Source organism: Triticum urartu, chromosome 1A, assembly GCF_056163025.1.
Source record: "Triticum urartu cultivar PI428250 chromosome 1A, HENAU_Tu73, whole genome shotgun sequence".
Lineage (NCBI taxonomy): Eukaryota > Viridiplantae > Streptophyta > Magnoliopsida > Poales > Poaceae > Triticum > Triticum urartu.
The window spans coordinates 572,023,317-572,044,395 of NC_141873.1; the positions used below are offsets into that span (position 1 = coordinate 572,023,317).

At 49.7% G+C, this 21,079-nt stretch overlaps 1 protein-coding gene across 1 annotated transcript; it reads left to right on the forward strand.

Annotated features, from left to right (window-relative positions):
- The first annotated feature begins 6,269 nt into the window (after positions 1–6,269).
- LOC125539537 (berberine bridge enzyme-like D-1) lies at positions 6,270–8,453 on the forward strand. The gene has a single exon (XM_048703024.2). The coding sequence runs from the start codon at positions 6,359–6,361 to the stop codon at positions 8,042–8,044; it is 1,686 nt and encodes a 561-aa protein (XP_048558981.1). The 5' UTR covers positions 6,270–6,358; the 3' UTR covers positions 8,045–8,453.
- Positions 8,454–21,079: the final 12,626 nt, after the last annotated feature.

A 21,079-nucleotide genomic window follows, 5' to 3' on the forward strand; every position in this document is an offset into this window, starting at 1 on the left:
GGGGCTAAACTGACGAGGCCCGCAAATCCTGAGGCTAAACTGACGAGGCCTGCATATTCTGAGGCTAAACTGATGAGGCCCGCCCCGGCTTCCTTCACGCACGAGGACCCCCGCAGCCGCGCACCAGAGGCGCCCGCCCGCAAAACTCAGATCGAGATCCAGCATGCCGCGCGAACGACGCATCCGCTGCGCCGCCCAAGGCACGCTCCCACCAGCCACCACCGGCGCACAACAGATCGCGGCCAACACCTCCCGGGATTGCCGCCCCGGCATCCCACGCTGGCGAGCCGCCGGCCACCACCCCAGAAGCACCTGACAACTCCCAGTGCCACCAACAGACCAGACCTCCCCTGGCACCTTTGGCAGCAGGGGGCCCGCCACCACCGCGGCGCACGGGCCGGCGGCAGCGGCGGCGAGCAGAGAAGCGGAGGAGTGAGCTTCGGGAGGAGGCGGGTCGCCCCCGGTGTCGCCTGGGGTAGCGACACTGGGGGAGCTCTATCGGACCAAGTTTTTTCTCGTCAGTTTTTCCAGCTCTATCGGAACGAGCAGCATGGGCTGCGGGCAGCTGGGTTGTGCGGAGTTGCTGCTCGGGGGCCGGTTGATTGCGCTGGGCGTGACGGAGCGGTGGATGTTGGGGCGGCGGCCCCGAGAGAATCACTATGGCGATCAGACTTCTGTGGCAACAATGATGATGGGAGCGATGTCGGCGACGCGACAATGGTTGTGGTAGTCGGATCTTCTCCGGTGTGTCCACAGTATTGCCTCGGTTTGTTTCTTGCTGTGGAGTCGAAGCTACGGCGGCGGGGCCCCGTGGTGTATGATGACTGGCTGCAGGTGGTCCGTTCGGCGATCTTCCGTGGCACCAGCCGTGCCTGGTTTTGTTCTTCTGAGTTCTCCGTCAGAGTCGGAGCTGTGTTGTCTGGCCGTAGGTTGACATGTCGTCGAATAGGGTGGGCTTTGCCCTGTGTGTTTCAGTCTTTGGGTGTGGGCTTGGCCCTTGTTGTTCCTGTTTTAGTCCGGTTTTCCGTAATTAACTGGGCAATTTTCTTCTGCTTAATTAATAGATGAGGCAATCTTTGCTCTGTTTCGAAAAAAGAAGAGATGTCAGCAAGGAAACAACGCAATCGGTCGGCAGTCCTCCATTATACGTATGTAGAACAGAGTAACGACATGGAGAGAGAGAGAGAGAAACCCCTCCCTCCTGGCCCTCGCGTCGCCCCGTTGGCCGACTCGGGGGCGACTAGGGTTTTGTAGCCGCCGCCACCCCTCCACTCCCTTTCTCCGCTCGCCGCTACCAAAGACGGCCGCCAGGAGCCCGCGCGGGCGCCCGTGAAGGTCGCGGCAGGGTTCTCGGTGCTCCATTCCCCTCTCGAAGGCCAATGGTTCCTGGGGCGGCAGCCCCAGCCGGAGAGGCGACTTCGTCGGGTGGTTGGCGGCATTCGCAAGGGTGCTGGCCAGCGTGCTTCGCCGCGCGGGCGGCGGGTGGCTGGTGGAATCCGGCCACGGCGTGAAGTCTTCTTCGTTAGATTTGGAGGTTCGAAATCCCTCTTCCCTGCTGCCTCTCTCTTGCCGGCGGCGGGGGCTAGCGATTTGTTCTTTGGCACCGGTGTTGGTGCGTGTTGGTGGCCAGCTAGGGGACTGGGGAAACCTTGGCCGGTCCGGCCGGCCCGGCGGCGGCAACGCCCAAGGGCATTGCTTTCCTTCATGGGGGCGCAACCGAGGTCCCTTGCTCTCCACCCCGACCCCCCTGCTCGGGTGAAAATCCTTTATCCACTGCGGATTTGGTGGCGGCGGCGCCTTGCGCGTCGTGACCTTGCTGGAGGCGTCGTTTGGGGTGCTGGGCTTGGTCGGGAGGCTCTGTAGGTGAGGGATTGAGCTGCGTCCTCTTTGTTGTCTGATTCCATGAAGCTTGTCTCCAACTAGTTGGGCATGGACCGTGGCGGAGCGGCTGGCTAGGGATATCCCAAACTGAAGTGGTCGCACCATGTCCACCTTACAATGTGAGGGCGGCTGGCTAGGGTGAGCTTCTCAAAATCCCGACTATGCGGCACCTACAAGCCATGACGAGGGGCTAGGGTCCATCTTTGGTGATAGAGAAGGTAAATGTTGTTCCCCTTCTTCTCTAGGTGTTCCTGGAGCATGGCCCATCTTTGAAGGTTGGCTACGTCCGGCTCTGCTGCTCCGTTCTGCTACATATGATTCTAGTGTGGAGTGCTTGGCCTTTGTAATCTTAATTTCCATTTCATTAGTTGCTTGGAGGTTGTGGTGAGTGTTTCTTTTCAGTGTTCCCCATTGTATCGTTCTGACCGTTGTAATTTGGGTTGTTTGTTGTAACTTCTGGTCGGTTAATGGTTTTATTAATTGAAAACTGGGCCCTTCGCGAGCCTTGGTTCTAAAAAAATTATACGTATGTAAGTTCGACGTGCGTGACGATCGAACTGGACAACCAGACACGACGAAACACACAGCTACCTATGTATATACACCGTGTGCTATGGTATAAACTAAGCAACGGCAGGCTCGGTGGGGAGAAGAATATGTTTGTAATCCGGCGTGTATGCAGGCCATCCAATCCAATTGAAATCTCTGCAGCAGCCTAGGCCATATCCTCCACCGTGTATATCCTCGACGTACGTTAAGAAAACGCTGTAGTCACCACAGGCTTCGACGAAACGTTGTCGTACTGAGGCTGTTCGTACGTACCCGCATGGACGTGCTTGTACAACATCGATCTCACTCTTGTATTAAGGCGCCACATGCCTATGCGTGGCCATCCTACGCGTCTTATTTGAAAAATGATTAGTAACTTATTAAAAAATACAGATATATTGTGCGCATGAGAGAGAGAGAGGGAGAGAGAGAGAGAGAGAGTACGTCTCTAGCTTAGCTTATGTCTGCCGGCCTAAGAGTTAGTAAGACGTATGAACTTCGCCATGATGGACAAGCTATATCCATCCGCCGCCCTGAAAGCCCTCCAAAACCCCACCGTCTTGACCAACTGATGAAAGCACAACTTCTTAGTATCGTTGCTAACGACAGGGCGCAGTGGCCAAAATTAAAAGATTTCCCTAATATAGATGTAGACACTTGTAGTGATGATCTATATCTGGGTAGCAGTTTAGTGGTTAGTTTTAAAGTAGGCAATCTGACTAGAAAAATGGGGAAGTAATAGTCTGTCACGTAAAGTATTTTACGAAAAATACCACTGTAGCCAAATATAGATGACGAACATATAAGTTTGTTGGTGCATTCTTGGTACCTAAAACGCAGAACAGAACAAATAAGTTTGCAGTATCTCATGTGCAGGTGTGTGCAGTCGTGCAAGTGTACACGTATTTTGTGTCCGTGATTGCCGGCATACATTTGTTCTAAGAGCATCTATAGCCGGACATAGCAAAAATAACCCCTTAAATGCACGGACGCGCCCGGTCAATGACCAGGTGTGTCCGTTTTGAGTCCCTATTTATCCGCCTGCGTAGCCATAGTCCTCATTTTTTTTCCTCATATGTCCAGTCACTTGCACATGATTAATGTAGATGAGGAGAGAGAACTAAAAGAATGAATAAAGAAAAAGAAAATGTGGTCCGGGATAGGGCCACGTCCTACGTGGCGGAATGCCCGGGGCGAGCCCTCATGTCCTCCCCATATTTGAAATGAATATGAGAGTTCACAGACAGACCAGGCGTATAGGGATGATATGAGGAGTCCGGTTGGGTCACTGACCGGGCGCGTCCGGAAGCGTATGAGAGATGGTTTGAGGTGTTTGTTGTAGATGCTCTAAGAAGATATTTTGTGTCCCTCGACGTATTTTGCGTGAACAATATGTGTAGTAAACATGCATGTACGCATCACCCGGACGTGCATAAAAACAAAAACATAATGTTCTAAGAAAGAAAAAAGAATATAAGCGCACACACAATATGCATTATAATTAACAGGATGTATTACCTTCACCACGAAAGACAAGCTACATTCATCCCCCCTCCCCCCGAAAACCCACCAAAACCCCACCGTCTTGACCAGCTGGCGAATTAATATTTTCGTCCTAAGGCTAGTCGTAATGAAAGTATCATAGGTAGTATCATGCGTGCCAACTAAGCAAATTTGTTGAGGTGGCATAGAATTAAATAAAGAAAGAGAAGATTGGGTATCATATCATGATACCGTATCATATTAAATGTCGTACTACTATGTGTCATGCATGACAATAAATAGAGTCACCTATGATACTAACATATGATACTATGCACTAGGGATGTAGTATCATACACTAGTATCATATGCATAATACTAGTATATGATACCAGCCATTACGACCAGCCTCACACTAACGTAGCCACGTACGTAACCATCTTCTTTAAAAAGTGCACCCCCCTTACTCTAATTGTTAACAACAAGGCACAATAGCCAAAATTTAAAGATTTCACTAATATAGATGTAGACCCTGATAGCATGGACATTGTTATCTTGGGCTGCTGGAACCTTTGGATTCAGAGGAATGAAAGAATTTTCAGAAACTGGAGGCATGCTTTCAAAGTTGATAAGGGTCCTCTTATCCATAGTATTCGGAGCAAACATGCTGTTTGATTTCAGGAGTGGCTTTTGGTAAACTTTTGGAACATTTTGATCATGATTCCTACAACTGTATTCGCAAAAGAAAAAAGATTCCTACAACTTGTATTGGATAGTCATAGTCTGTTCATGGCTAGTCTTTTGTAGTTTTTTCTTCTTTTGCTCCTCCCTTTTGTTATACGAGTTAATAGAAAACAAAATACCATAGAATAATTAATCTACTTTTCCGGGTTAAAAAATGAGAAAGAGAAAGTGTGAATATACGGGAGAGCGACAGAAATCTAGCGGCACGTTTCACGCTTAGTTTATACTACTGTATACCTCTGCCGGCCTAAGAAATAACAAGGTATGGCCTTCGCCACGATGGACATGGTATATCCGTCCATCGCCCTGAAAACCCTCCAACTAACGACTCTTCTCATCCTTCACATCAAAGTGGCAACTTACGTAGACCATCTTCTTAAGAAGGTGCACCTCCTTACTCTTGTTGTTAACGACAACACAATAGCCAAAATTAAAGATTTCACTGATACAGATGTAGACCTTGATAGTGATATATTTGGGTAATAGTCTAGTCATTAGTTTCAAAGCAGGTATGTTATCTAGAAAAATGGGGAACTATATTAATAGTCTGTCACGTAAAGTGTTTTTACCAAAAGTACCACTCTTAGGTAAATAGAAAAGGCGAACAAACAAGTTTGTTGGCACATTCTTCGTGCCTAAAACGTCCTCCCTCCATCATATTATGGGATGCGGGGAGTAGAAGAATAAATAAGCTTGTGGTTTCCCATGTGCAAGTGTGCACATATTTTGTGTCCGAGTTTGTCAATATATATTTGTTCCAAGAATAGTATTTTGTTACCATGTTTTGTGTGAACAATATGTGCAGTAACCGTGCATGCATGCATCACTCGAACGTGCATAAAAATGAAAACACAACATTCTAAGAAAAAAAAATGAGCGCAAACACAACATGCATGATAATTAACAAGAAGTGTGACCTTCACCATGATGGACAAGCTATATTCATCGGCCGCCCTGAAACCCTCCAAAACCCCACCGTTTTGACCAACTAACGACTCTTTTCGTTCTTCACACTAACGTGGCCACGTACGTAACAATTCTTAAGAAAGTGCACCCCCATAGTCTCATACTCCCTCCGTTCAAAATTACTTGTTTTGAAAATGGACGTATCTAGAACTAAAATACGTCTAGATACATCAGTTTCTGCGACAAGTAATTTCGAACGAAAGGAGTAGTTAACGACAAAGCACAATAGCCGAAATTAAAAGATTTCACTAATATAGACGTAGACCCTGATAGCGATGTCGCATATTTGGGTTGTAGTTTGGTGGTTAGTTTCAAAGCGGGTATGTTGTCTAGTAAAGTGGGGAACTATATATGAATTGTCTATCACGGAAAGTATTTTTACCGAAAATACCACTGTTAGGAAAATATAGAAGGCGAACAAATAAGTTTGTTGGTGCCTTCTTGGTACCTAAAACGCAGAGAAGAACAAAATAGTTTGCAAGTGCGTCTGGTAGTGCAAGTGTGCTCATATTCTGTGTCCGTGTTTGTCGGTATGTAGTACGGGTAGAAACACAGACTGCCGGCCACATAAATTATAGTGCTAATCAAAGCGAAATGATTTTTAACGGCCCGTTACGCATCGTTTTCTCCTTAACTAATCTCGCCGGCCTGCATGTAAAAGAATAAAATCACGCGGGCCTGAATAAAACCACAAACACGCGCACATCGTCACACACACACCACAGTCCATGCGTCAATGGCCATCAGCCTGCTCTTCTCTCTTCTGCTCCGCCTCCTCGCCGTGCAAGCGGCTTCACACGGCAGCGTCGGCAACGGCAACGACGACGATGACAGCGCCCTGATGACGTCCTGCCTCGCGGCCGCCGGCGTGCGCAACGTCACCACACGCCGCTCGCCCGCGTACGCCGCCGCGCTGGCCTTCTCCGTCCAGAACCTCCGGTTCGCGGCAGCCTGTGCGCACCACGGTCCGGCTGCCGTCGTCGTCCCGGCGTCCCTGGCCGAGCTGCGCGCGGCCGTGCTGTGCGCCCGGGAGGCGAGGCTCGTAGTGCGCCTCCGCAGCGGCGGCCACAGCTACGAAGGCCTCTCCTACACCACGGACGACGCCGGCGGCTTCGTCGTCATCGACCTCGTGGCGCTGGACCGCGTTCGGGTCGACGCCGGAGCGCGCACGGCGTGGGTACAGTCCGGCGCGACGCTCGGGCAGGTATACCACGCGGTGGCCGCGTCCAACAAGACCCTGGCGTTCTCTGCAGGGTCATGCCCCACGGTCGGCTCCGGAGGCCACATCGCCGGTGGCGGGTTCGGGCTGCTGTCCCGCAAGTACGGGCTCGCGGCGGACAACGTGATCGACGCCCTGCTGGTCGACGCCGACGGGCGCGTGCTGGACCGCGATGGCATGGGCGAGGAGGTCTTCTGGGCGATCCGCGGCGGCGGTGGCGGCACCTGGGGCGCCGTCTACGCGTGGCGCATCAAGCTCAGCCCTGTCCCGGAGCGCGTCACCGTGTTCGTTGTCAACCGGCCGGGCACCGTGGAGTCGGTGGCACGGCTCGTGTCAACATGGCAGCACGTCGCGCCGTGGCTTCCCGACGAGTTCTACCTTTCGGCGTTCGTCGGAGCCGGCTTGCCGGAGTCTGACCGGACCGGCATCTCCGTCACCTTTAAAGGGTTCTACCTCGGCCGGAGCCACGAAGCGTTGGAGATACTCTCCGCACGGTTCCCTGAGATCGGGCTGTCGGACCTGAACCCGAGAGAGATGAGCTGGATCGACTCCGTGGTCTTCTTCTCCGGCCTGCCGAAAGGGAGCACCACGTCGGACCTGACGGACCGGGTGCTCCACGATAAGAACTACTTCAAGGCCAAGTCGGACTTCGTGCGCCGGCCGACGCCCTTCGGCGAGCTGGAGGGAGCCATCAGTTTCCTTTCCAAGCAGCCCAAGGCCTACGTCATCCTGGACCCGTACGGCGGGGCCATGGACCGGATCGCGGCCGGCGACCTGCCGTTCCCGCATCGCAAAGGAAACATCCACGGGATCCAGCATCTCATAGCCTGGACGGCCGACGACGACGACCACAGGGAGGAGTACATGGACTGGCTACGCCGGTTCTACGACTTCATGGGAGCCTACGTGTCCAACGGCCCACGCACCGCCTACATAAACTACCTAGACCTTGATCTAGGCACCAACAACAATCCGTCTCCTGCTCACCCTCATCCTATCATAGGAGACGACGGCAGCCCTTTTTACTCGGAAGTCGAGGCGTCGAGGACGTGGGGCGAGAGGTACTTCCTCAGCAACTACGACCGTCTCGTCCGTGCCAAGACCACCATCGACCCGGAGAACGTGTTCCGCAATGCCCAGAGCATTCCGCCCCTCTTCGTGGGGGCTCTGCAGATGACCAGGCGTACTGCACATGACATCTAGCTAGCCCAAAGTTGCATCCCACCACCACACCGTATCATATTGTTGTAGCTATAGAGCCAAACACACTTACACAAGATCCACAAGCTAGAACATGTAACGCAAACGCGTAGAGGAACCTCGGGATGACCAGATTCTATGTGGTAGCCTGTTCAAAGTTGCATCCAAACCAAAGGGAAGAAGACATGTCATAGGAAGGACATACACATATATCGTCACATTTCTTTAGAGCATTATCTGTGTTGTATTTTTGCAATGTTGCTGTCGTGGTGCCGTCCAGAAGGACCATTTGTTCTCTTTTTGTAGAGGAAGGCAATTATGATTGGTAGATCCACCGAGAAGAGCTGAAAACGAGATAATTGTTTGGTACTTGGTGCTTTGCCGCTCTTGCCCATTGAAATGATAGGAATCACGTCCATTCATTGGAACTACTCCTAGTTGAGTTCTGTTTCATGATGATAATTACGATGGTATATCCACACAAGGATATTCTCTTCTTATTGTTTCTCTCTTTTCTTCCTACATATATTGATTGGACTTTTGATGGACACTACCTCCCCCCCCCCCCCCACACACACACACACAGAGAGAGAGAGAGAGAGAGAGAGAGAGAGAGAGAGATGGTGGTACGTTTCTAGCTCAGCTTATCTCTGCTGGCCACTGAACAAGCAACGAATCGGCCACTATGGAAAGTTACAAATTAACAAGACGAATGGCCTTGGTCACGATGGACAAGCTATATCCATCCGCTGCCATGAAAACCCTCCAAAACTCCACCGTTTTGACCGACTGACGACTCTCTTCTCGACCTTTTCACACCAACGTGGCAACGTACATACATCATCTTCTTATGAAAGCGCATCACCTTAGTCTTGTTGTTAACGACAAGGCAAAATAGCCAAAACTAAAAGATTTCATTAATATAGATGCAGACCCTGATAGCGAGATCGTATATCTGAGTAGCAGCTTAATGGTTGATTTCAAAGCAGGTATGTTGTCTAGAAAAAATGGGAACTATACAAATACAGTCTGTCACGTAAAGTATCTCAAGCTATGCAGGCCGGCGTGATTTGCCAAGGAGAAAACGACGCCTAACGAGCAATTGGAAAATCGTTTCGTTTTGATTAGCACTAATCAACGAGGCCGGCAGGCAGTGTTCATCTTCCTTTTTTCTTAGAACGTTGTGTTTCCGTTTTTGACCGAGAGTGATATTCGTTCATTCCCAATGTATTCTTTTTCTTTTCCTTTCTTTCACTGTTGGTTTTGTTCCCCTTTCCTTTGTTCTCGAATGCACATTTTTTTGTGGGCTTTGCTTCAGTACACCCCCATTAAAAGTTTACACGTATCTGAAAATAACTTTTTAGAGTTCTTACATTCACAATCAACTAATTATAATCTCTGTTCTTCCAATACATCTAACAAAAGATCAGAACAATATGATATTTTTGACTGAAGGTGTATCTTCTAATATCCATCTTTTATCAGCATCGATATTTGTAAACTTTTCTATGTTGGTGTATGAGGGAGTCCTAGATTAGGGGGTCTCCGGACAACCGGATTATCTTCATTGGCTGGACTGTTAGACTATGAAGATACAAGATTGAAGACTTCGCCTCGTATCCGGATGGGACTCTACTTGGTGTGAAAGGCAAACTAGGCAATACGTATATGGATATCTCCTCCTTTGTAACCGACCTTGTGTAACCCTAACCCTCTCCGGTGTCTATATAAACCGAAGGTTTTTAGTCCGTAGCACAACAAGCACAACATACAATCATACCATAGGCTAGCTTCTAGGGTTTAGCCTCTCTGATCTTGTGGTAGATCTACTCTTGTACTACCCATATCATCAATATTAATCAAGCAGGACGTAGGGTTTTACCTCCATCAAGAGGGCCTGAACCTGGGTAAAACATCGTGTCCCCTGCCTACTATTACCATCCCGCCTAGACGCATAGTTCGGGACCCCCTACCGGAAATCCGCCGGTTTTGACACCGACATTGGTGCTTTCATTGAGAGTTCCGTTGTGCCGTCGCCACCAGGAAGGATGTCCCATCCCGTCTTTAAAGACGGCACCATTGCTGAGGGAGCTTTGGCTATCGGCCAAACTCTCCGGCTAGGTGGTTTTCTTATGACCGCCTGTTCGGCCGCTGCGCCGACGACGATGACTTCTCGGGTCATCGAAAGCAACCTTCACGTCAACTCAGAACTCGCCGAGAAGTTAGATCCAATGGAGCTCTCTTCCCTGAACGAGCTCTTGGATCGCATCGCCGCCCTGGGAGTCGCTACAGACTACGATCAGATTGGGCCTAAACCCGATCTGAGAGAGATCAACTCTCCCCAGGTTACCCATCACGTTGCAGTGGTGGAGGAACAATGCGGCAACCCTGCATCTATCCTAAGGACTAGCTATGTCCGGATTCCCGATCCCTCCAAGCCGGATACCCGCGGAAGGGAGGACGTCGCTCAAGACCTGAACCTAGAATCAGGCAGCGGGCTAGATTTATTGGAAAACATCCAAGAATCCAAACTTCCGAGTTCGGAAACTTCTTGGCCCCTGAGTCTCAGATTGGATGAGGATTCGGATTCAATTCCACCCACCCACCCAAACATACGTGATCTATCCCAAATTAGGCAAGAGCCTGAAGAAATAGTACACCATTACTGGGCCAGATTCCTCCTGGTCATGAACAGGATAAAGGACTGCCGCGAGGAAGACACAATTTCATTCTTCTGCAATAATTGCACGGACAAGGGAATCCTCAACGCCATAAGTCGTCGTGAAATTACACGCTTTGCCGACTTGGTGTCCATAGTACGAAAGTACTGTGCGATGGAAAGCGCCTGGAAAACCGAAATAAACTTTTGGGACAATTCGGCCCTGAATACAAACCCAGTCCGAAATAAAAGGGTGCATTATCACAATACACCTGGGTTAACTACCAAAAAGCAAAAGCCCTCTATGGGGCAAGGAACCATACTGGAGGGATGGCTCAACGGACCCTGCAAAATTCATAGTACAGCGGATGCAATACCAACGCACAGCCTTCGAGCATGTTGGATACTCCGGCAGGTGGCCAAAAGTGGTGAGGATCTACTCCTCCCAAAGACAACAGAGCATCATCCCGTGGACAACAATACGGTGTTAACGGTCTTTGAGACCTTCGCGTCAAATAATAGACGCAAGCGAACACTCCGCAGCATGGCCGAAATCTGCCACATAGCAGAAATAAATCCTTAAAATGACACGGCTATTACCTTCAATGCTAGTGACGAACCTAAATTCCGAACAGCCCAAGCACCAGCCGCACTGGTCCTCAGTCCAATCGTGGACGACTTTCGACTCACCAAGGTACTCATGGACGGCGGCAGCGGATTAAACCTCATCTATGAGGAAACTCTTCAAAAGATGGAAATAGACTGGAGCTGCATTGAGCAAAGTAGCACAACCTTTAGAGGAATCATCCCCAGTCGGGAAGCACGCTGTGCTGGAAAAATCACACTAGACGTGGTATTCGGCACGCCGGATAATTACAGGTCTGAAGAAATTACATTCCAAGTGGCCCCGTTCAGTAGCGGATACCACGCTCTATTAGGGCGGGAGGCGTTTACAATCTTCCAAGCCATACCCCATTACGGGTACATGAAGCTCAAAATGCCCGGGCCCAACGAAATCATCACTATTGCTAGTGATCTGGACATAGCACTCCACGCCGAAAATAAGACAACTGCATTGGCCCTTGACGCACTATCCGAAGCCCTAGCGGCCGAGGAACTAACTGCGTTGCGCACCACGGTGAACAGGGACGACATGATACTCGATAAAAAATCTAAGTCCACCTCCTTTAAACCAGCGGACGAAATAGTCAAATTCCAAGTCCATCCAACGGACCCCACAAAAACAGCTTCCATCGGGGCACAATTAAACCCTGATGTAGACGCCGCACTGCGAGAGTTCCTACGCGAAAACTGGGACATTTTTGCCTGGCACCCTTCAGACATGCCAGGAATCCTACGCAGGCTGGCTGAGCACAGCCTAAATATCCTAAAAGGATTCAAGCCAGTCAAGCAGGCTCTTCGACGTTTCTCCGAGCCTAAGAGACAAGCCATTGGAGAGGAACTAGCCAAGCTATTGGAGGCCGGATTCATCAGAGACATAAAACATCCGGACTGGCTAGCAAACCTGGTGATGGTACCAAAGAAGGACAAATCCTGGCGCTTGTGCGTCGATTTTAAGGACCTTAACAAGGCCTGCCCAAAGGATCCCTTCCCCTTCCCCCGCATCGATCAAATCATCGATGCTACCGCAGGACATGATTCATTGTGTTTCCTTGACGCATACTCCGACTACTATCAAATTAAAATGGCGGAGCCAGACCAAGCCGCAACGGCATTCATCACACCATACGGCCATTCTGCTTCAACACAATGCCCTTCGGGATCAAAAACGCCGGCGCAACATATCAGCGCATGATTCAGACATGTCTGGCAAACCAGATCGGCAAAACAGTGGAGGCATACGTGGATGACGTGGTCGTTAAAACCAAGCATGTCGAAACTCTAGTAGACGACTTGAGGCTCACATTCGACAACCTCCGAACATATGACATCAATCTCAATCCGGAAAAATGTGTTTTCGGCGTACCATCCGGAAAGCTCCTGGGATTCATTGTCTCCAGTATAGGTATTGAAGCTAATCCGACCAAAATCCGAGCGTTGTCACAGTTGGCTACCCCAACAAACCTCAAACAAATACAAAAATTGACTGGATGTGTGGCGGCTCTAAGCCGCTTTATCTCCCGCTTGGGAGAAAAGGCATTACCCCTTTATCGCCTCCTCCGGCGCACCGAACACTTCGAGTGGACGGATGCCGCCTCGGCCGGACTCAACGAAATAAAAGCCATATTGGCAACAAACCCAGTCCTGGCCGCGCCAAACATTGGCGAACCAATGCTATTATACATTGCGGCAACTCATCAAGTAGTAAGCGCAGTGCTCGTCGTCGAGCGAGAAGTGGACGGACACAAATTCCTCCTTCAAGAGCCGGTTTACTATGTGTCCACTGTCCTTACTTCATGCAAATCATGGTACCCGCATTATCAAAAGATAGCGTACGCGGTATTTATGGCATCCCGGAAGCTGCGACACTACTTTCAAGAGTGTTCGACAACGGTAGCCTCAGAAGTACAACTTAACGATATTATAAACAACCGCGATGCGACGGACCGGATTGCCAAATGGGCCATTGAGCTCCTCCCGTTTGACATAACTTACAAGCCACGGCAAGCTATTAAGTCGCAAGTTTTGGCTGACTTCGTCGCTGAGTGGACGGAAGCCGAACTCCCTAAAGAGTACGACACATATTCAAACTGGATCATGCACTTCGACGGCTCAAAAATGCTGGCTGGTCTGGGGGCTGGCGTCGTTTTGACGTCCCCAATAGGAGATACCGTTCAATACGTACTACAGATAATGTATACGGACTCCAACCACGCAGCCGAATATGAGGCCCTTCTACATGGTCTCCGGATGGCAGTATCCATGGGCATTCAACGCCTAGAGGTGCGCGGGGATTCGAACCTCGCAATATCCCGAATAAATGGAGACTTCGATGCCAAGGATCCGAAAATGGCAGCTTATCGCAATGCCGTCCTAAAAATGTCAGCTCAGTTCGAGGGGCTCGAATTTCACCATGTGGCTCGGGAAAACAATCAGGCGGCGGACATCCTGGCCCGCATCGGCGCAAAACGCGACGCGGTCCCTCCCAACATATTTCTGGAACGGCTCTTCAAGCCATCCGTAGCATGGGAAGCGGACACTGGTAACAACAGTCCGGACCCGGCCAAAATACCCGACACCGAACTCTCTGACACAATCGGAGGCTCTGCCACCGAAATAACACATTCAGCCCACGAAATAATGGCCATTATTGCCCCGTGGACAGAACCATTCCTGGCCTACCTAACTAGATAGGAACTTCCGGAGGACCGAAATGAGGCACGCTGCATAGTGCGGCGATCCAAGGCCTACAGGGTCCATGAGGGAGAATTGTACAAAAAAGCGCTACCGGAGTCCTTCAAAGGTTCATCTCCGAAGAGGAAGGGCGGAACCTTTTGGCAGAAATTCACGCCGGACTCGGCGGTCATCACGCCACAGCCCGGGCTCTTGTAAGCAAGGCCTACCGTACAGGATTCTATTGGCCAACGGCCCGGGCAGATGCACAGGACTTGGTCCAACCTTGCGCCGGTTGCCAGCTCTTTGCAAATCAAAGCCACATGCCACCCACCGCCCTCCAAACAATCCCCATTACATGGCCCTTCGCGGTCTGGGGGCTTGACATGGTTGGACCCCTTAAAGGGGGAACCCACAAGAAAAAATACTTATTGGTCATGGTGGATAAATTCACCAAATGGATAGAGGCTAAACCGGTTAAAACAGCCGAATCCGGACCGGTGATAGATTTCATATCCGGGGTTGTACACCGTTACGGCGTCCCCCACAGCATCATCACTGATAACGGCACGAACTTCACGGCCGACGAGGTAAAACTCTGGTGCAGCACAATAGGCATCAAGCTCGATTATGCTTCAGTCTATCACCCATAAACCAACGGTCAAGTCGAACGAGCAAATGGTCTTATAATGAGCGGCATTAAACCCAGATTACTGCGCTCCTTAACGGAGTCTGACACGCACTGGGTAGAGGAGCTCGACTCCGTATTCTGGGGGCTGCGGACCACGCCGAATCGTAGTACCGGATATACACTGTTTTTATGGTGTACGGCGCAGAGGCAGTCCTGCCCTGTGACATAATTCATGACTCACCTCGAGTGGGCATGTACGAAGAAAGAGAACCCGAGCTCGATCGGCAGGACAGTTTGGACACCTTGGAGGAAGAGCGCAACGTAGCCAAAGCCCGTTCCGCATTTTACCAGCAACAGGCTCGCAGATACCAAAGCAGAGAAGTACGGGCCAAAACTTATAACGTTGGCGAACTAGTTCTACGGCTGCCGGATAAGAAAAAGAACAAGCTCGAGCCCAAATGGGAAGGTCCCTTCATTATCGACTAAGTTCTGACCGGTGGAGCGTACCGACTACGGGATGCATCGACTACTCGACTCGAGCCGAACCCATGGAACGCAGCAAGGCTCCGAAGATTCTACGCCTAGCACCAGACTTTATGTTAGTCCCCTCCCTTTGTCCATTTTTTGCATTTGCATCATCTGTCTTGTTTCCCTTTCTTTCTTTTATTTCTCTAGGCCTTCAAGGGTCACCTTGTGCCTCACTCATACATCACAGATGTGCTAGCCGCACTCTTCATACCTGGTTGCTTCTTTCATAGAAGCTTTAATTATTTCCCTGGGCCTCACGCCCAACACATGTGTTATACTTCCATATGTACCTTTTTTCACCATTATATGCATCGATATGACTTAAGTTTTGGCCAAGCTGGGTTGCCTGGCTCTTGTATTTATGCCCTACGTTCTCGTTAATTCGGGTAGGGCATAAGGGGAGCACCTCTGCGATTGTTACCGCCAGGTCAGCCGGACGTGTACCTCGGACTGGGTGAAGCCGAAAGCTAGCGTTCTTAAGGGAATATTCGGTCGGTGAACAAAAGATGACTTTTATTATTCATATCTGCCCCCAGATGATTTTTCTGTGCTTCTTATCGCAGTCCGGACATGCACTTTAGGGCATGCTTACCCAGGGAAAGGAACCCTTAACAGAACTATTCTCCCTCGAAGATGTTTCTTACTACCCATGTAATATAACATAACTAGTTGGGCACTTGTCTGATAAAGCACTAATGACCCCTACGCCTGGTCTCCACGCATGCCCCGGTTCTTACATAACCGAGAGGGTATTCGGATACACTCCGGACTGTCGGGTCCCGAGGTTGAAGCGAAAAGGTCCGCCACGACAAACGATCTACAATCCGGCTAGAAGGCATTATACATGTCACGTTAAAATTACATAGTCAATTTGACTGGTTGAATTCCTCTTCAATACCATCTAATAGGTTGTCTAGTCTACAGTCCTGTTGGGAATACTTTGCGGCCAATTCTACTTGGCCGTACACTAAGCTCACAGGGATCTCCTTCCCATCAGGCCCCACTGGTCCGACTTCGGCCATGTGGTTCGGGTCAGCCTTCGTGTACCGTGTCTTCACCATTGCCCAGGCTTCCCTGGCGCCCTGACGGTAGGCCAATATCTTCCATAATCGGAAGCACCGCCGTGCTCCCTTCAGCTTTTCTGCAAGCTCTCCAAGGCCTTCGGGTATGGAGACGGATGGCCACAAGGCCTGGGCGACGCCTTGCATCACCTGTCGAACTCGTTCGTGCAGCTGTGAGAGCTTGGGAAGAAGATCACCCGTTGAACCGGGCATCTCCTCGGTAGGACGACCTGTTAGCACACCTACATACATAACTCTGTCAGCCAGCTTCCTCGCCGAACTCTTTTTCAAAGTTCGTTCAAGCACTTACTAAATATGCCGCGTCGAAGCCGCCGATTCTCCTTAGCAGAGTTCGACAGTTGGGCCCGAACATCTTTTAGTTCCATGCCCAGCTTGGTGTTGGCATCTAGGAGATCATTCTTCTCATGCCTCACCCTCATAAGCACGCTCTCACCGACCTTCAGCTGGCGTATGAGCTATTGCTTATCCGGATTCACTCCAGCGTCATCTGCAATTTTATTGTCAGATCTGCATATACGCCGCATTCTAATATGATACTTATCATTCGAAGGATATATTACCAGAGGGGGTCTCTTTGGGCTCCCCTGCTGCGGCCAGTGCGGCCTGAAGTTGGGCTTTGCACTCTTCCAGCTCCTGGGACAGTTGAGTATTCTTTTCTGTAAGAACCTGCATAACAAATGATCCTTAAATCAGTTATCCTAACTATTTCAAGTCTCAGGGGCTACTGATATATATAATCAGCAAATTTTCTCACCCGTATGTCTTTTACATACTACTCCGTGGCTCTGGCTAGACCATTTTGAGCGGCACGGAGGTGCGCGTCTCCCGAATTGAAGGCATCCAATGCCTCTTGGGAGAAACAAGTGCCACGAAGAACAGTCCGGCGATGCCTGTGGTTCATGGCACTTTCCACCTCGGAATGGGTGGCGGACAGTTTATCCGCATCCTCTGTCGGAGGAGCACCCGGCGCACGCCTTGTATTCGTTCCCGCCTCCGAATCTGGCCTTGGAGCCTGGCTTGTGGAGGCGCGATTGGTAGCCTCTCCGGGTATAGTCCGGTGAGCGCTCTTTTTCCTGAAAAGAAGGCATGGGCGTTAATATGCCTCTGAGAGTAATGTCTTGCAATAAAGACAGCGCGCCGTACCGCTGCGCCGGTGTCTCAATCCGGACTGCGGATCTTTTCAGCCTGCCTGGCCTCGCAGCCCCTTGTTGGCTAGTTGCCACAGGCTCGGCCTTCTGCCCCGAGGACCTTCCCTGCAAAATATGACTGTTATACGGTAATCAAAAAAGCGCAAGGACGGATCCCTTTTTAAGTGCTGGGACTTCGGTCTCAGTCACCTGTGATGCTGGAACTAGCCCAGGGTAATCGGCCGTAATGGCCACCAAAGCATTGTCATTACTCGATTGGTAAAATACCCCATCGATCAGCTCCACAGATATGTCCGGATCCTCCTGGGAGGCCGGATCAAGGGACCGTCCAGGGTCCTCAGGTTGTGGAGGAGGGCTGTTTATCTCCTTTACAGCCTGGCACAGCTCCCGCGATGAAATCGCTAGAATGAATACTTAACTACGGGAATACGAAATGGATGGGCGATAAAAAGACTCCGCTTACCCAGCTCGGAGGGTTGTACATAGCAAACCCGCCCTGCGGGTTGACACGAAGAAATTCCTCCTCTTCTCCCTTGTACAAAGTGGATAAGATATTTATTAGATCAGCAGCCGATCCCGGCCCTTTGCGGCCGTGGCGGGTGGCGTCATCCTCCCCGTTGAAATCCCACATGGGGTGGCCTCTATACTGAATCGGCTGCACCCCCCGCATGATACATGTGGCCATGACCTCGATCATGGTCAATCCGGATCGAGCTAAAAATTTATCCGGCTCATCAGGTAAAGAATGTCCCTGTCATCTTCCTCTAGGGGGCTTCGTGGACGCCAGCTCCGGCGCTTCTTCAAAGGGGCGTTGTCGAACTCAGGAAGGCTGATCCGAATAGGATCCGGGAGGGGGACATCTTCTATATAAAACCATTCTGTAGGCCAGTCTTCGGACGTCTTCTTTGGGGTTCCGGACAGGTATCCGGTCCCGGCGACACGCTACACTTCGGCTCCGCCCACTTGATATATTGACCCCTTTTGAGAACGGGGCACAAGGCAGAACAACTTCTTCCACAGAGCGAAATGAGCTTCACAGCCCAAAAACAACTCACAAAGGGCTACGAATCCCGCGATATGCAGCAGGGAGGCAGGCGTAAGATTGTGCAACTGGAGGCCATAGAACTCCAGGAGCCCCCGGAGAAACGGATGAATTGGAAATCCGAGCCCTCTTACCAAATAAGGGACAAGGCAAACCCACTCTCCCTTGGAGGGATTGGGAAGGCTCTCCGCTTGCTCTCCGCCATTATAGGTGGCAAGCCCGGCTCGAACCGGGACCAGGTATGCTGGGGGAAGAAATCCCTTGGACTGAAGCATCACTAATTTGCTGTGCGGGACGGAACATCTCTCCCAATCTCCAGGCTTGGAGCTAGGGGTGCGAGAGGAGGAGCTGCGTCGACCGGCCATGATGGAATGGATCTCTGTCGGGTGCGCTCCGATGAAGGCTCGCCAAGGGAGGATGGTGTGATTTGGATCTGAATCCTCGTATTTTTAAATAGGCGGCTCATTCACGCAGCTAGGGGGGTAAATGTGAAAACACCCTGGCTCTTCACATTCGCTCGACATGTGGAAAGTGGCCATTATTGGGCGTAGAAGCTAAGGAGTACAAACCTTCACAAGAAACCGTACATTATTTCGACAGGTACACAGAATTTGGAGAGGAACCCGCCTTGCAATGCCGAAGACAATACTGCGCGCCGGACTCATCGTCATTGAAGCCTGGTTCGGGGGCTACTAAGGGAGTCCTGGATTAGGGGGTCTCCGGACAGCCGGACTATCTCCATTGGCCGGACTGTTAGACTATGAAGATACAAGATTGAAGGCTTCGTCTCGTGTCCGTATGGGACTCTACTTGGCGTGGAAGGCAAGCTAGGCAATACGTATATGGATATATCCTCCTTTGTAACCGACCTTGTGTAACCCTAACCCTCTCCGGTGTCTATATAAACCGAAGGGTTTTTAGTCCGTAGCACAACAACCACAACATACAATCATACCATAGGCTAGCTTCTAGGGTCTAGCCTCTCTGATCTCGTGGTAGATCTACTCTTGTACTACCCATATCATCAATATTAATCAAGCAGGACGTAGGGTTTTATCTCCATCAAGAGGGCCTAAACCTGGGTAAAACATCGTGTCCCCTGCCTCCTGTTACCATCCGGCCTAGACGCACAGTTCGGGACCCCCTACCCGAGATCCGCCGGTTTTGACACCGACAGTGTACGTGAACATTTTTTTGTGATGTGAGCTTTCAAAGCATAATATCTAGATATTTAAACATATGTTTTTGTACAGTTTCCTAGAAAAATATAAAGGTTTGTTTAGAAAAATAAAACATTTTTGACACATAGATCATCTTTGAGTTCTGAGTCTGAGGGTGTGCTCTTGGGTGCCGAAGACGATGAGCTTGTGTTGATGGTTTCTCAATGGATAGGGGTGCAACCAGAACAAAGAGAAAGCGCCCACGATCACAAATGGGTCATTTGACATTTCACCGAAACATAACCAACGACCATAATCGGATCATGGATGACTACTTTGTGTTGGGTGTACCTACCCTACCAACTTGTTTCGGCAACACTTTCGCATGTTCAAATGGTTGTTCTCCTAAATTGCTGATGACATAAAGCCAATGAACTGCTCTTCCAACAATTGAGAAATATTGCCGGCCTGCAGTGTATTTCTTGTTTCAAGAAGGTGACCACGGTACTTTGGTTGATTGCATATGTCACTCCTGCAGATATGACAGATAAGTATCTTTAAATGGCCGAAGATACAATCATACAGTGAAGAAAAGTGTATATTGATACATGTTAAGGTTAATGGAGATCAGTATCTACGAGTACCCAAAGCCGACATCACGGCAAGGCTTTCAACAATGAACAAAGAAATAGTTTACCATTAGATGCTTGGGAGTGTTGACTGTATGCAGTTGAGGTGGAAGAGTTGCCCCGCACATTAGTACAGTGAATTCACCGGGGATTGCCATGACCAAACAATTACTTGGCAAGCAGTTACCTATGAGGATTTGTGAATTTGGCATTCGTAATTTGAGTTGTCTGGATTTCACAATGACATCAATATGTTGCAGAGATCTCATCTTTGGGCTAATAGGTGGTACAACTTCAGGACGCATTCACATGATGAATAGCACTGATGGCTACTATCTTTGTGAAGACAATTTCTAATCCTAAGACCATGAAACTGAACAATTTTGCAAAGGCACAAGAAGCAGCGAGCAAGGACATTGAGGGATCATCTAGAGTGTTGCAAGCTAGGTTTACAATTGTTCGACATACTGGTCGTTTTTGAAACAAGGATGCCTTGGCAAAGATCATGATGTGTTGTTATCCTACACATTCGGTTTTATGTCAATGGAACGGGAGTGTGACTATGGTAGCTGACATTACGGTTGTATTTTCTCTGGGGTGAAAACTCAGAAAATTGCCTTATGGCTTGATTAGGCAGCGTCCAGTGAAGGAAATATGCCCTAGAGGCAATAATAGAGTTGTTATTTATATTTCCTTATATCGTGATACATGTTTATTATTCATGTTAGAATTGTATTAACCGGAAACTTGATACATGTGTGAATACATAGACAAAACAAAGTGTCCCTAGTATGACTCTACATGACTAGCTCGTTAATCAAAGATGGTTAAGTTTCCTAACCATAGACATGTGTTGTCATTTGAT